Source organism: Oculina patagonica, chromosome 13, assembly GCF_052425735.1.
Source record: "Oculina patagonica isolate OP01 chromosome 13, crgOcupat, whole genome shotgun sequence".
In the NCBI taxonomy this organism is placed as follows: domain Eukaryota; kingdom Metazoa; phylum Cnidaria; class Anthozoa; order Scleractinia; family Oculinidae; genus Oculina; species Oculina patagonica.
Window position 1 is genome coordinate 13,519,889 of NC_135770.1, and position 17,112 is coordinate 13,537,000.

Here is a 17,112-nt window from a genome sequence, read left to right on the forward strand (position 1 = left end):
CAAGCGACTTGCGTTATCAAAAAATAACCTGAACTAAAGCAAAGCTGTAGTCAGTTCTGCGGTTTCCTTAATTGAGAAAAAGAGAGGGTCCCTGGGAGAGTGAGAGCTTTTCAGGTTTCGTTTATCTTTTCTCACTTTTGTGCGATTGCTCTTTTGAGACACAATGAACTCGTTTTAAAACGACTGAACCGATGCAAGCCCAACTGAAGGTTGATGATAATTACCGATTGAACTGATATGCTTAAAATAGTTCCAGTCGTAACCTTTCAAGTCCAGTCATGCACCGATGACTTGATGACTTTTTAAAAGCTCTCGCCAGCTTCACTGATTGAAAGTTCTCTCCGCACACAGGCTCGGCTTTTTGAACAGATTTAGTATACGCTCTCTTACTCCTTGCTGCTTCTATTTCTCCTCTGATCTACAAACATGTCAGAATGTTTGTTGGATTTCCGCTCCATTTCACATCTTTAAAGGAATCTTTAATTATATCCTACGGCTTCATAGACTACCGTGTTTTTTCCAAGTTTATATAGCCGTATTCTTTCTTTCAGGCCTATAAGCAAACTCCCACGAATTCTTGTGACATCACAAAAAATCTTGCGTTCTGATTGGCCAAATAGGATCATGAACAAAGTGATTGGTTTCTATTAAAAGTCGATAAAGGTAAATAAACCGCCACATTGACTGAAGCTGAAGCTTTGGGCGTGAGGTCAGCCCTCCGTCGTGAAAGTTTTGCTCCAACGGGGTAAACGCGCGAATAAACGTCGGGTTTTTTTAATTTTCTTTTTTTTTCGCTACGGCGATTAAAGTACCTGTATTAATTTCAAGTAGATAATCAATCAAATTGGATTATGATGACAACACAACACAGTTTGTTTACTTGCAACATTAACACATTGTTGCAGACCCCATGAGACTTCTATTGCCTTATCGTCATCGATGTCTTTGACCATTGCATCTGTGGAAGATATTAAAAGATAGATACGAAGATTGCTCTCCGAACTGAACTTTACCTACCCAACGTATAACCAAACTTGCTTGGCAGCCTCTTGAATCGATCATGGATCAAAAATCACTATCTCTCGTCTAAATTCACTCAATATAATCCACCCGTGCGCAATAGTACAAAAACAAAAAACCATAAACACAACTTATTTGCTATTGTGTGCTCACTGGAGGCCGCACAGTTTATTATTGACTGCAGAAGTACAAGGAGTCAAATATCTTAAGAACCTACAAAAACGAACTAGGAAAGTACCAACGAGCGTCCATAGGATGAAAAAACCTCACCGCGCCCGTAGCGGTAACGCAGAGGAAAAACCCCAGCCCTATGGATAGTACTCTCCGACCTGCTGGGCTCGGTCTTATTAAATACTTAATGATTTCGAAACTGAGATCAAAGATTCAAAATTATCTTTAACGTATCCATCTTTAGCATTTTCACATTGCTAACGACCGTGTCTCTTAAAGAGTCTATCAACAATCCCTGCATTGGCGGCAGTAGTGGCTCCTCCGGTCCTAAGACTGTGAAGACTTATGCAGGAAACGTCAGTGATGTCCTTAAAAGCGTCCTTAATGATCTCCCTGGCTCTAAGGTAGCTTAAGGACCTTAAGCCTTGGTGCCGAACTTTCGAAGTGGACCGAGGAGACGAGAAGGCTCTGAACAAGGGTAAATCTTCACAAAGATCAATTTTTGCGGCAGCGATGTATTTCTCTAAGGCCTTCACAGGACAAGTTTTTTCCGGTCTGATCTCGCGATTGTAATCCTAGCCTCTTCACGGAATTCGTCTGTTTTGGACGATTCTAGAAATATGGACACAAAAGTAGGAACGAACTTTATGTCACAAGCTCTTATGGCGTAAAGCTCACTGAAACGAAAAAATTCAGCATAACCAATAAGACTTAGAGCTCCTGTTCTCAGATCCCACAAAGAAGGACACTTATCTGAAATCTTGGAATTAACAAGCGCCTTTATCATTTCCGGAGCGATGGGTTCCTTCTTCGTTTTCGGTTTCCCCAGGATCCTTTGGGAAGCGCTGACCAAAGAAGCAACTAGGGGATGTACTGAGACGTCCGGCAAACTGGCCAACTGTAAACTGTATTGAGAACTGGCGAAGGAGAATTCGCATCGAGGATAAGGCATTGAAGGTAGACTGCAACATGGAAAGAGTTGGCTGGCATGTGGATAAAACAATTGGACGAAGCCCAATGTTTCCATCGTTTGAAACCGGCCAAGTAACGTGGCAGATAGTAAGTACCATCTGCTTCAGACGCCAGCACGGATTCCTGGACGCGGCTAGCCAACGGCTGCAGGTAATCAGGAATTGAGAAATAGAATTCACGCCACATCTTCGACTTGAACACATCTAAAATGATAAAAGAACTAACAACCAACCAAAAAATGAAACTAATAAAATGATCAAACACCACGCAAAAAGTAACCAGAATAACAACAAACTACGTTACAAAAGAACAAAAAACATAAACAGGCAAAATAACCCAACTTTCTGGGCGCAAAAAATATCATGCACAGATGGTCCAAAACTCATCAGACGCAAATATAACTTACGTCCCGGGCGGGCACAGAAGGTCCTATACCTCTGACCTCTTGGGCGCTAGAGGCCTCTTACCTTCAGGAAACATGATCATGGTCTTGAACTTCTTAGGGCCACCCTGTCGGGCACAGAAGGCCCCATTCTCCTCTGGGCAGAAAAAATGCCGCTCATTTTTCTAAACATTTGAACAAAGATAGTCCCAAAATCCACGGGCGCACAAAAAACACCTAAAATATTTGGGCAAAGATGGTCTCATTCTTCACGGGCGCAAAAAAGGCCCTTGAAAGATTTTGGCACAGATGGTTCCATAATCCTCGGGCGCACAAAAAAAGCCCCTGCAATATTTGGGCACAGATGGTCCCATTCATCTCGGGCGCAAAAAAGGCCCTAAAATATTTGGGCACAGATGGTCCCATTCTTCTCGGGCACAAAAAAGCCCCTAACATATTCGGGCACAGATGGTCCCACACTTCGCGGGCGCACAAAAAGGCCCCTAAAACATTTGGGCACAGATGGTCCCATTCTTTACGGGCGCAAAAATGCCCCGAAAATAAATAAATAATTGGTCACAGACGAACATAACCTCCTAAAAAAACAAAAAAAAAACAAAGGTACATCGTCATATATCATAAATTATCGCATCTGAAAAGAAAAGGAAAAATTCTAATCATAAGAAGACAAAAATAAAATTCAGTCGCCTCCAGAGAAGAACACCAAGATGAAGAAATTAGCATACAACTACTCCTTTAATACTCTACCAAATCCCTTGATAGTTCATACCGACGAGAGAATATTTTTCCGCTAATTTTTCAAAAACGCGGAAAAATTCGACTCTCGTCTAAATTCACTCAATATAATCCACCCGTGCGCAATAGTACAAAAACAAAAAACCATAAACACAACTTATTTGCTATTGTGTGCTCACTGGAGGCCGCACGGCCCAAGAGTACAAAGAAAGAAATGGATGGCAAAAAACCTGCCAAAAAAACAAAACAAAATACTAAATGGAAAAGAACCTAGCAGGCAAAATGAATTCTCAAAGCAAGCATTCTGAAATTCAAATTCTCATAACCAAACATACAATACATCTACCAGGAATCAAGGCTTCTTTATCGATTCTTAGCAGTTGGAAGGTCCATCCAGTCAACAACAAAATCAGAAAAATTATCCCCACCGGCACTAATCATCGGCCAGAATGGAGCCGGAATGCCACAAAGGAACAATAAGTGTCCCAGACGCTTGGCAGTTACGCATATAGAGCAACACTCGCGGAATAAGGCAAATAGGGGGACACGCAGAATTGTTCTCCCCCACCGAGATCATTACAAATGGATCAATACCTTCTGAACCCGTATTCCAAAACCTAGAATTAAATCTAGAAAGGTTAGCATTTAAATAATTAGCAAAACGATCGATAGAATGCGGGCCCCAAACTAAGTCAATGTTTTGAAATGTATTCCACGAAAAAACCCCAGTCATCGGAATCATAAATGCGGCTGAGAAAATCAGCTTTGTCATTCTGAGATCTTGGGATCCATTCCATCTCGATCGAGATACAGGAGATACCGCGAGAACAGCACATGTTAAAAATAGACAAAAGGCCGAATCGCACTAGCGGACAAGTTTTAAATGTCATGACATTTTTGACAAAAACAAAATTGTCGCGACAAGTCAGAGACATCTTGAAGAGAACAAAAGGTGAAATTATTAGTACAATAGCTTTGCACGTGCTTCTGGCATCCCTGTACATTTCTCAGCACGGCCGTCTTGGGCAAACATTTAATATGCAGTACCACGCGGTAAAAAAATTCTAAAAAAATTTGCATTTAGAGCACGCGTGTTCTCATGCAGTGGAATAATGAGTCGTCTCAAGATAACTTTTTCTTTTCTCATTCTTACATTGGGCAAATACTTCGCTTATAAACATGCCTTGCCTATCGCGGAAAGATTTTGCGGCTGAATGATAGTGAGAGCCACATCACGGTGCATATTAACGCAAACATTTTGGTGTGCGTTTTGTTATTAGGTCCAGTTTGGGCCAAACACAATAGCCAATCAACAACGTATTGTTATCTGGCATTACGAGGGCATGGGAATGCGACTTGTCATGAAATGGCCTGCCTCGAGGCAGGACTTCGGCCCCTTTGATGATTTGTCCGTTTTGACAAAATTTGCCCTTGTCCAACAAGTCGTACGCACTTGTTTTTGCAATTGTTTGACAAAATCTATCGCGCGTGCAACACGGACCAATCATAAGACAGCTGCTTCTTTGTTTTCCTAAAATGTTGGACAAGTTGTAGGTCTCGAAAAACGTAATCGCACTTGTGTTCTGCAACAAGCGACTCATTAATGATGAAATCTACCATTTGTTACAAAATTTGTCCGCTAGTGCGATTCGGCCCAAAGCTTCGGACTGCAAATGACCTTTGCTGCTGCCAGATGAAATGATCCTAGGAACGTTCTAATTGTCCGTGAACCATTTTACAGTCAAGCCCGACAACTGGTCCGAAACTAAATCCTGACCGCATTGAACGAAATAGCCACCAAAACCAGTGACACTGCATCAGAATAAACAACGCCAACAGCGCTAGACTTAGGTGACATACGCTTTCCATAAATAAAGTCAATATTGTTTTGCCAAAATAAAAGTTCATTGCGAATCTCAGGGGACACGTACAAAGGTTGATCCCAGGAGGTTCTTGCTCAATGGCGGCATAACAATTTCTGGTCAACAATCTCGTAATCTTACCAACAGCACACGACATCGATATAGAAGCAAGACCTCTGGCTGAAATATTACAACTTTGAAGGCAAACATCCATGGAAGATTTCAGTTTGTGTATTCGCTCTTCAGGAATAAGAATCAAACCCGTTTCAAATTTTAGCACCGACTAACCCAGAAAAACTAACTTCTGAACGGGCTCCCAATTCGATTTATCATCATTAGGTGTAAAACCAGCCGAAGAAAGATCGTTGCGGACTTGAACACTGATGTTTTTGGCACTTTGAAAAGACAGATTTCCCACGATGCCATCATCGAGATACATCAAGGCCAAATGGCCGCAACCCCTCCAAAACTAAACTAACTTGAACTGGTGCATCACTTAGGAAAAAATATAAGAAACTGAAGTTAGGCCAAAAGGCAACACCTTAAACTCGTTGAATTTCACCACGCCGTCTATCGAAGGCCATCTGAACGACAGAAAACTTCATATGCTCTTCACAAATGTCAATGTGATGATAAGCAGATTTAAAATCGAAAGAGGAGACAAACATTCCAGGCGAAAACATTTGAAGAACAGTTCTTAAGTCTTCATATTTGTTCTGTTTGTTGGACTTCTTAACAATAAACTTATTTGGATGAGACAAATCTAAAATAAGACGAACTTTCCCAGATGATTGGACAGCAACATGAAGCGGATTACAAAATTGCGGGTATTATCTGACTTCTCTTATACAACCACGTTCCAGAAGTTCTGAAATTGCTTCTCGAACAAAGGTGTCCCGACGAAGGGCTGATGATCTGTTTTCAATCGAATATGGCAAAGGAGATTCCTTAAAAATAATCTAGAACAAAGTCAGAAGCCTTGACTGAATCACGCCAAAATGAAAAGTTAGCATGCAACTTTCCCTGTGAAAAGCTGGATCCTTCGCCGGGTCCTTCGACGCCCTGATCAAATTCTGACTGCTCCAATAAATCAAGATTTTGCTCCTGAAGACGAAGGTTTATCTTTAGTGTTGCACATATATTGCATCAATACCAACGTTTACCGCATCGATAACACAAAAGCTAGAGTTAAAGGAGTATCGACCTTGGGGACGAAAATAACTAGAAGCTGAAGGAAAAGAGCCAGACGAACCGCCAAATCTGGGAGCGCTAAAAGTTGAAGGCGCAGTAGAGGAAACTTTTGGGCTGATTTATCTCTTCTTTTCTTGCAATGATTTAATCCTAACACCAGGTCTTTTTTTTTTCTTTTTTAATCTCTGAGGCGTCGGCCTCGCCGTCAGCCAAATCATCCGTCGTTGACATGTTCTTGGACTGTCGCCCAACCGAATTCAGGTTTGTCCGCCAATTTAATTATCTTCTGTCTATTACATGTATTAATCAAAGAAATACCTCTATTCAGCTCTTCCTTGGTATTAGGAACATTTCCACTTTCAAGGGCTTTCAAGGCTGAATTGCTTGTCTTGACAACTTTCCCTTTCTTCTTAAAGACGTAGTTGTCCGGTTGCAGATCCGACGCAATCTGGGCCGCTAAATCTGACAGTGCTTTAAGCAAATTGGTCTGAAGACTTTGAATTTGAGTGTTGACTGCCGTTAATATCGCATTTCTCTGTGCATCTAAAATGGCACTTAGTTCCGGCGAAATAGAGGCACTAGCTCCTTCTTGTTCTCCCATACGATCAACGAAGACTAAAACTAACTACCAACGCGAATAAAATTCAGTCGCCTCCAGAGAAGAACACCAAGATGAAGAAATTAGCATACAACTACTCCTTTAATACTCTACCAAATCCCTTGATAGTTCATACCGACGAGAGAATATTTTTCCGCTAATTTTTCAAAAACGCGGAAAAATTCGAGATCAGATGACCAGAAATTTAAAATCAAACACGGACGAAGGGTCTGGTTATGAATCACACGCGGTCAAGAGAGCCTGGGAACAAGTAGCCAATGTTTTTAACATGTGACGTAACAGACGTAACATGTGACTTGACAATCGAATCTGACTTTCCCGCCATTTTGTTCTTTGTTTTTGTGAACATTTGTGGTCTTTTCTCGTGTTTTTGAGAAAGAATCGTCTAATAACAGCTAAACTAATGGAGGCTGGAGTGCTTGAAGATGAAGTCGTGTCGATGGTAGACGTTTTGGATGAGGACAATGAACTAGAAGAGGAGGCGAGAGCTGTTTTGGGAGACAGCGATGACCAACATTGCACCTACCTCGCCGTAAGTCAATTTTTAAAATTGACCAGATAAGCTTATTATTGCCCTGCGTTTCTGGCATGATTCCTAAATATTGTTTATATAATTCAAGTTTATTTTCAAGCCGGTTCATTAACTACCAAATTGAGTTTATGTTATTTAAAACTTAATTTTGAATTTAAATTCAAAATAATGGTGCGAGTCAGCCATGCGGTCGCGACATGAACTTGTCAAGCTCAACTTACATTAAAAATATTAATACATAAGGCGTACAATAATTTGTATCAAAATTTTTATAACGATACATACGCTCTTAAAGCGCGGTTGATGCAAAAAAGTCTTCCTAATAATTATGGATAAATACAGTTAGCCTGCTAACATTGCATGTTTCAGGAAGCATCTAGCCTGCGTGGCCGGCGTTCAAAGCGGAAGGGGAAGGGGAGTTCGAGCGCGAGGTGCGAGGAGAGAGCGCGAAGCACGTCGGAGAAGGGGGAAGGGGAACGCCTGCCCTGACGCTATTGTTTTTTTTCATACCGCCCCTAAAGTACGTGTCATCTGCTTGCCCTCTGTTTTACGTCTGGCTGTCAAAATTATCCAGTCTGATTGGTGTCGATTTTCGCGGGGAATAAAACCCTTCACCGCTCGAATTGCCTATCTAATTTCTTTTTTTCTCGTCTTCTTGTCAGAAATATGGCAAAACGAAATCTTTTTATGGTGGATCAGGTCAGATGTATCTTCCTTGCACCCTTCAACTGTTACGAAAGTTGCCGTTCTGAGACTGAGAGAACGTTTATTTCAATCAAGCAGCATTTCCGGTGTTCGAGTTTATGGCGTCGGGTTGCAACCAGCCGTGACCCAAACAACTTTATAACTCACGGCGTGTAGCGCTTACCGGCTGCTATAACTTGTTATTCTTCGCAAATCTTACCAAATCCTAAAACGGCCGATTTCTTTCAAAGAATCAACCGCTTCGCAGAGAAATCGCTTATAACATTCGCCATTGGAATCATCTGCATTGAATGAAAGTTGAGGTGACAGACCACAGCCAACAAATTAATCGATTGAATGACATACATCTGACTGATCAGAACAATCAATTTTCACACTCTATAAATTCTGACCAATCACGATTTTTGCATCCAGAATCTGGACGTAAAAAACGACAAAAACAATAGCGTCAGGGCAAGCTTTCCTCTTTCCCCCCTTCCCCGATCGCGCCTCGCGCTCTCTCCTCGCACCTCGCGCTCGAACTTCCCTTCTCCTTCCCCTTTGAACGCCGGCCACGCAGGCTAGGAAGCATTTGCTGAAAGGTATCTTGTACAAGCCATCAGGGATCGTGTTAACTATGGGTAGTCTCGTCTGATATGTTTTCAGTAAATACATGAGCTTTTAGTTGACCAATAGTCAGTGAACACTCAGTTGACAGTCAATACAGTGTTCCAGATAAGAGACGGGTCTCGGGTCAAAAACCCGATAGAGACGGCTACCTGACCCGACAAATGAAATGGAAAAAATAATATTTCACTTATAAGTAACAATAAAAAGCAAGGAAGCAAGTTTCCAAAGACAAAGATATTAGAAAAAATAAAATTCAGGGAAAGAAAGAAATCACAAAAATTCTTCCACCATAGTTCTGAAAGCAACTTTACTTGTCCAAGGCTGTGCTCTTGTTACATTTTGTTGTCATCTGCTTTCGAGCGACAAGAAAAGCAATAGTTTACCGAAACGTCCGGCCTGGTAACCTCCTTATTCAGCTTAAACTTCGTTCTAAAAACAGGCACACAATAAATTTCTTTTCCCTCCTCGCTATCTTGTGTAGCTTTGTATTTCACAAGGCAAAATTGTTCGAAATAGAATGTTTAAATCCATTTGTGAAGTCACAACGTTCTCTAATTTTCAATCGTGTCGAGCATGTCCTGCACGTACGATAAAACTTGTGCCTGCATTACTACGGACAGAAGTTTTCTTTTACTTCGTATAGTGTTAACGAAAAGTCTTCTCAGTTCTTCTACCGTATGTATTTATACACGAAAAGTCTATTATAAAAGGAGATTGCCAAGCAAATTTTTGTAAAGATAGAGGGAAAAAAGACAGCGGTTTTCTATTTATAAAAACCAATTTTTATTCAAAATTTTAAATTTATTTTTTAAATTTTGTGGAAATTTTGTCATTCTATGTGGACTATTGACTAAGAAAATTGAGACCGAAGTACATGTACTAATTACAACCTAATTTTGAGATTCAAAACCAGTCTTAAAAAAAATGCTTCAATTTTTTTAAAAAATTGACTGGGAGAGCATACCCCCAGACCTCCCTAGGAAAGATGCAGTGAGTTGTTTACCATACTATCTCTTTGGGGAAACATATGTATGAGCTTAAGAGCTCTCTGATAGGCCCCGGTTAATTATTTTATAATTTATTAATTTTAATAACTCAGTTAGCTTTATTTTCATTTTTTAGCCCAAATGCTACCAGATAGCACCCTGAAGCATAACAATTTTAAATTTTTCTCGTGAAGTGCCGGCATACCCCTCACTACAAAAAGGGAAACTTTTCACCCGACCTTTCCCCTAACAAGGTGTTACATACACCGGGCTGGTTGACCCGTCTGATAAATTCTGTGACCCCTTGCTTCAAAAACTTAACTGGAACACTGCAATACATTGGTCGACTCAACCCTCCAAGTTAAGACCATCTTAGTTGACTAAGGCGACTAAATTGAAACCAAAGTCGCCAGCCTGGCAACTTAAATTGGGAAGAAGGATTGAAAGTGTGAGATTAATTGGTGACTGGCGACCAAACTTTAGCAGCCAAATGGCCACTAAGGAAAAAAATAAACTTAGAGGGTTGGTCGATTATCAGCCAAGTGTTGGCAGACTATCAGGGATGTCGCTAAGGGCTGGCTGCTGGCTATTTTCACCAGCAGAACACAAACTTAAATCTGGCTAAAATTTCACAGGAAAATAGACTTGGGTAAACTTTTAAAGCTGCCAAGACCAGAAAAGCCAGCTGGGCTTGCTAATGAGCCAGCTTAGTGTTTGTGTCGACGAACTGTGAGCCAACTATTGGCAGACTCTAGTCAGTCAAGATTTGGCTGATAGTTGGTGGACACTCTGCTGAGAATCGACTGCGTTGGTCGATTATTGGCCGAGTGTTGACCAACTATCAGGACTATCTATAGTAAACATGATCCATCATCAGTAGGGGTTCTGTATATGTAACAAAAAACTTAATGCTTATCGTAATAATGGCCCACCATGTATGTAATGCAATTTTCTACGAGCTTTTTTGCTTACAGTTATTGAATTACTATTTCTTAATCCTGGATTATTTTTAATATGGATGCATAGAACTGTTTTCTGTGAATTTTTTGACACAATCTTCAGAAGTTGGGGCAGAGAGAGATAAATTTGTGTCAAACAATATTTGTTAATGTTTGTTTAGTTGTTTGCTTGTTTACAGTGTCCCCAATTACTCCTGTAAAAAGAACCAAATTTGTAGAACTGATCAAGTTCATCACACTGGGAAAGCATTGTATGTCTCAGTCTGAAAAATGGGAACAACAGATCATGTTTGGCCTCTACCCTGCAGAATACGAGAATATTCATGTAACTGTATAAATTGCAGGGTTATGTGAAGCGCCAAGCACTTTATGCATGCGGCACATGTTCACCAGCAGATGTAGAACCAGCTGGAGTGTGTTTAGCTTGTACGCTGACTTGCCATGAAGGACACGAGCTCTATGAACTTTACACTAAAAGGTAACTGTAATCTATGTATAAAGGATTAAAAAGTCAATTTTTGCTTTCCTCTCAAACCATACAGGTTGTTGGCACAAAAACAATAGAGTAGCAGTTGGATTCATTCCCAAAAGATTACTTGACTCAGGGCTGTCAAGAATTATTCAAGATTGCATGTTTTTACAACATAGTAATTTAGGGTGGTAAGATACATCAAGGGGAGGGCACATGTTATTTGTATTTTATGTAGGGTTTAGTCCCTCACAACATCTGCAATACAAACATGTCAGGAGTTATGTATTTCACAGAATACAAAGCTAAATTAATAAATTCAAGCTATTTTCTGTATCATTCTACTTGTAGTTAAATGGTTCATAACAGGGTTTAGTTATTATTTCAGGATATAGCCTGTGGCCATCCACTTCTAAGGATCTCTCTCAGTGTTATGCACGACAACTTCCATTAATTTCACTCTGTGTTGCAAGCTTAGTAATACTTCTTAATCTATGTGCAGACTTAAAAGCACCATCACCATAGTTGATGCTCCTACTTTGAGGCCTTTCCATTGACCACTACTATATATGGCAGCAATGGTTATCCAAAAGGCTTTCAATTAATTTATTCTTTTTTCAGAAATTTCCGTTGTGACTGTGGAAACAAGAAATTTGGAAGTTTGAAGTGCAAGTTATACTCTGTAAGTGTTTGATGCTCTTTGTCATTTTCTGATGGTTTGGTAAGGGTTAGTGTATTCCTTCTAAATAATTTCGTGTTACACCTTGTGTCTATTCAGTCAAATAGAACTTGTTGGAATAATGTAAGCACACACTGGTACAATGACTATGTCTATTTCTTTCTCTTCAATTTATTTGGCATGCATTATTGCTGTCCTTCTCAAATTTTTATTGAATTAATTTGTTTATACACTTCTGCATGCATGTTAAGTTTGTCTTTGCATGATAACAAGTATACACCTCCACTTTAACATTGCACAATAATTTGTTTATCCAAGCTTAAAAACTATTTTCACTGTAGCAAAAAGATGCAGAAAATACAAGGAACAAGTACAATCAGAATTTCCGAGGAGTTTACTGTACTTGCCACAGACCGTACCCTGATCTGGAAGATGAGGTACAGCTTTCTTAGTATTTTTTTTAATAAAATCCTTTTGGTTCTATGTGTGTCTTCTTCTACATCTACATCTATTAAGTTGATAAAATCTTGTAAGACATCTTGGTGTTAGTTTTCTTAACACTCTACATTGCAAGTACCAGTTAGAGAGCAGTTATTTAAAACTTACTGAAAAAGACAAACTTTTGCAGAGAGGTTATATTATGGCAAAGAGACAGTAGATGCTATTTGACATGATAAATGTATTCAAAATTTCCATAGTTCCATAGTTTTTGGCAGATGATAGGTCATGTTAAACAAGAAATTCTGCTATAAAAGGATGGTACCTTCCACTTTTAACAACTTTCAGGCACAGAATACAAAATTGTACTTTTGCAGTCATGGCATGTTGTGCAGTTGAACACCCTACAAACAAAACAAGCTTCAAAAATAATGAAACCAAAATCATCAAACAGAATCTTCTTAGGAAAAATGAAACCTTAATTTTATGGTGTACTGAATTTTGCATGTTAAATTTGTCTGATATTATTTGCAGATTGAAGATGAAATGATTCAGTGTATTATTTGCGAGGACTGGTACCACTCAAGGGTAAGCTTGGGTTTCATCATCAAACCTTCCCCTTAATTAATAGTTTAAGGAGGCTCGATGTAGTTTTTTTAGCCGAAGGGTGGTTGTTTTGAAAATTAAAATTATCTAGGAAGCCAATGTTCGATTTTTGCCAAAATACACCATAATGATCAAATAATTTATGACCAATTTTTAATTTTTTACCCGTCACTTTGCCACAAAGGTTACCATAGCAACCATTGACGTTTTCTTTTGTTCTCAAACAAGCCTGATTTTCTCGAAATCTAGATTGACTCTTGGTATTCATTTTTTGATATGTTCAAGTATAGTAGATTGACTACCTGTACACACAATTTTAGGAAAATCTGTAAGAGCGTTTTAGAGTAAATCAAGAATAAAGTTTTTGGTATTTTCTTATAATTTCCTTCAATCGGCAGTCGATATATTTTAACAAATTAAAGCAAAAAGTCTTTCGCTTTTAGTTAATGGTCTTTGATGGTGTAAGTATTTATATTTAAGTGAAAGTAACTGTACTCAAATAATACGAAACAATTTTAAAGCGACTATTTTATACCAAAACGGTGTTTTTCTGAAAATTTCATTCTTGATTTACTTGAAAACGCTCTTACAGATTTTTCTAAAATTTCGTCAACAGTTAGTCAATCTACTAAACTTTAACATATAAAAAAATGAATACCAATTGTCAATCTAGATTTCGAGAAAATCAAGCTTGTTTGAGAACAAAAGGAAACGTCAATCGTTGCTATGGTAACCTTTGTGACTAAGTGAGAGGTAAAAAAATAAAATTTGGTCATATTTGATCATTATGGTGTATTTTGGCAAAAATCAAACATTGGCTTCCTAGAAAATTTTAATTTTTAAAACAGCCACCCTCCGGCTAGAAAAACTACATCGAGCCTCCTTAATGAGACTAATTAGGACATGTACAGTGTACCACTAGCAAGAGTTAGTTTCTGTTTAATTTAAGCATCCAGATTTTTGCCAAACTATGACATACAACATATAGGTACATGTATGCAATGCTGGTTAATATTTTTTTATTTTATAACTTTCTGGAGTGAGGGAGAGTGTCTTAGACCCCTGAGTATTGAAAGAGCTTGTGAGACTGATAACTCATTACTGAGGACATTAGTGAGTCTCCCATAACTTAATCAAATTTGTTTAGTATTTAGTATAAGAAGGCAGTATGTACGATAATTATAATTTCTTATCCTCTTGTTCTGCAGCACTTGGGTAATCTTCCCCCTCCTGGTGGTGACTTTCAAGAGATGATTTGTGATGGCTGTATGACAAAATGCAGTTTCCTTCAGGCTTATCTCTCTCTTTCAGGTAAAATGATGTCATTAAAAGTGTTTATATTCATCTGTTCAAGTCTCCATCACAGTCAGGAAATATCTGATGTTAAAAAGTTGTTCTTTCACTGAAATTAACAGTTACTCAATAGGCTATTTCGGAGAGAAAAAACTTGATAACAAGAGTGTGCCAGTCCAAAAAAATAGAAATGAAGCAAAACTAACAAAAAAGTTTTAAAGTTGAATTATCCTTACTGACATAGAAACAGAACTCCGGTATAACAAACATGTTTTCCCATTATCTTGCTGGCCACAATCCTGGACAAAACTGTTGAGACACTTGGCCAAATTTCCACTATTTTAAGTACCACAGTTCAGTTTCTAAACAACTAAACAAACAAAACCCTGTGAAACAACCGAGCAGGAGGAGAGGGGGTTAAAATATATTTTTGCCTGCCTGTTATTCAAGACATTCGTGATTTCAAAGTGTTTGATATTTGTTCACTTTTTTGCGGAGCACATATTACAGGTTTTTTCATGTTCTGAAGTTTTGTTTTTATTGTATTTCAAATTTCATGTATAAAGTACCACAGCAGCAGTCCTCCATTGGCCAGAGTCAACAAACTGTTTCTAAACAGGAGACAGAGGAAACCAAAGTTGATGTTGTTAAGCCAACTGATTCAGGTGAAGACACCTCACAAGCAAGTAACAGTGAAGATGGTCGTAAGAACTGCAGTGTCGAAGAAAGCGAACAGCAAAATAAAACTCAAGCGGTAAGCCTACATTTGTGATCCTGTTGTGCTTTTCCTGTGGCAGATTTCGGTCTCCTCACTTAGATGCTTACAAGAGGACCTCTGCTATCTTGTAAGCTAGAACACAAGTTTTGAGTAAAACAAACCAACAAGAATTTCACTGTTTGAAACAAAGTGATCAAAACGTCAAGTCCGTTTTCTGAGAGTTCTAGAAAAGATTTATCATGGCACTAAGTTTGAATGAAAAGTTCTGCATCATTATCACAGGACACAATTAATATAAAGTTGGGAAATTCACTTTTTTCCAAATATGGTTACAGCCCCCTCTACTTTTCTCACTCTCTCCCTGACCTCCTTGTATCTCCCATTTTGCAGAAAAATACTATTACAAATACTTTCTAAGGGTCTGTTGCAGATTTTTCAACTTTCAGTTTTTTCCTGCCACTTGCTACATGTACTTTTCTCTACTTACTTCACAAATTTGTCACAGCCCTGTTCAGTGTTACACTGTAGTACTCCTCTCAGAATTTGTCTCACATGTTCTCATTGTCTCTATAGCTCTTCCTCAGTTAAGGTAAAAAACCTTAGGTGCATATCAAATATAAAAGAGATCACTTCTTGGTGCTCATGTAATACTGAACAATAGGTGAAATGGATAGGTGTTTCTTATCGTATAAACTTGTGTTTTCTTGATTACAGGATTCCAACAATATCACACACTCTGATTCACAAAAGCCCACTTCTTCTGACCAATCAGAGACTGTTAAATCTACCAATAAAGAGGAACATGCCACTGGAACAACGAGTAATGGAGTAAAACCTGAAAACAGTTCATCAGAATGCAAGTTTGATCAACTCCAAGCAAGTGTGACAACAATTGACAATAAAGCTTCATACTGGCATACTGGGTGGCGGTCTAACTTGTGCAAGTGTGAGAAGTGTATGGTAAGGTATCACATAAATGCACCCCCTGAAAATGAATTTGAGAGTTCTATGAAAAATGAAAAGTAAAACTGGAAGAGAATCAAAAACAAAAATTGAAAAGCTTACCACTGCCACACATTAAGGGGATGATTTTTCAATTGTACATACAGGTAATTGTTCCATACCTACAAAGTACAGGTAAGCTTGCCTGACTTGTTTAAACTGAATGCTTGTTTTTTTTTTTTACTGCAGTCTTTGTACAAGTCCCTGGATGTGTTGTATTTAACTGATGACTCAGACACAATGGTTGCTTATGAACAGAGGGGTAGAGAGAAGAGACCCAGCGCTTCATCGTATGAGAGTGGCATGCAAGCACTTCAGAACATGGGCCGCATACCACAAGTGGAAGTCATGCATGGTAAGCTAATGCAAGAACTTTCTTACTTAATTCTCTTGGTCATTTTATCACCAACGTAGTCTTCAAAGAAAGTTATGCATTTTGTTTTTATTTTGTTTTTACAGAATACAATGACATGAAAAGTGAACTGACAGAGTATCTTAGAGAATTTGCCGCTCAAGGAAAGGTAAGTTCCAAACTGTGGATGTAGAATTGGTATAATTAATTTGAAAAAAAACCCTGTCACTTTAAAAAGACACTGGCAAACGCCTTGCTTAATGTTTAGATGTGGGTAGTCCTAAAGGACTGTTGTTTTTGACTTACTGGAGTTGTTTAGGTTACAGCAGATACAATTTGGAGTTGTATATATAGGTTACAGATGCGAAGGTTACACATATTTATTACAGATATTATTTATAGGTTACAGATATTTATAGGTTAGGGATATGACGCTTAGTCGGCATGACCGCTCTAAACAACATTTACATTTTTTTTACTCCCCTCAAAAGAGGCCAAAGAACTACCCGTAGAGAAACGAGTGAACGTTAAATCAATTTCTCTTCAATATTTCACCTATAAAATAACAATCAAGTTTAAGGCTAACCAAAATCTAAATATAACGCCATTTTACCATTTGTTGTTGTTGTTTGTTATCAGGTGGTGAAAGAAGAAGACATACGGAACTTTTTTGACTCACTTCAGTCCCGCAAGAGACAGCGAGTTGGCAGCGAAAACTCGGTTCAGTACACGTGCCGCTAGGAAATCACGACAAACACTTAACTGTATGACCCTGACATGAGCTAATGCCA

At 38.8% G+C, this 17,112-nt stretch overlaps 1 protein-coding gene across 1 annotated transcript in view; it reads left to right on the forward strand.

Annotated features, from left to right (window-relative positions):
- Positions 1 to 7,243: 7,243 nt before the first annotated feature.
- LOC144634364 (putative E3 ubiquitin-protein ligase UBR7) overlaps positions 7,244 to 17,112 on the forward strand; it is a 10,338-nt gene continuing 469 nt past the window's right edge. Inside the window, exons 1-11 of the mRNA XM_078493297.1 lie at positions 7,244 to 7,505; positions 11,109 to 11,242; positions 11,855 to 11,915; positions 12,254 to 12,349; positions 12,885 to 12,938; positions 14,165 to 14,267; positions 14,816 to 15,003; positions 15,682 to 15,927; positions 16,159 to 16,324; positions 16,429 to 16,490; positions 16,961 to 17,112. The exon at positions 16,961 to 17,112 is cut by the window's right edge and continues 469 nt beyond it. Coding sequence (XP_078349423.1) covers positions 7,377 to 7,505; positions 11,109 to 11,242; positions 11,855 to 11,915; positions 12,254 to 12,349; positions 12,885 to 12,938; positions 14,165 to 14,267; positions 14,816 to 15,003; positions 15,682 to 15,927; positions 16,159 to 16,324; positions 16,429 to 16,490; positions 16,961 to 17,062 — 1,341 coding nt within the window. The 5' untranslated portion in view covers positions 7,244 to 7,376 and the 3' untranslated portion in view covers positions 17,063 to 17,112. The remainder of the gene's footprint in view (positions 7,506 to 11,108; positions 11,243 to 11,854; positions 11,916 to 12,253; positions 12,350 to 12,884; positions 12,939 to 14,164; positions 14,268 to 14,815; positions 15,004 to 15,681; positions 15,928 to 16,158; positions 16,325 to 16,428; positions 16,491 to 16,960) is intronic.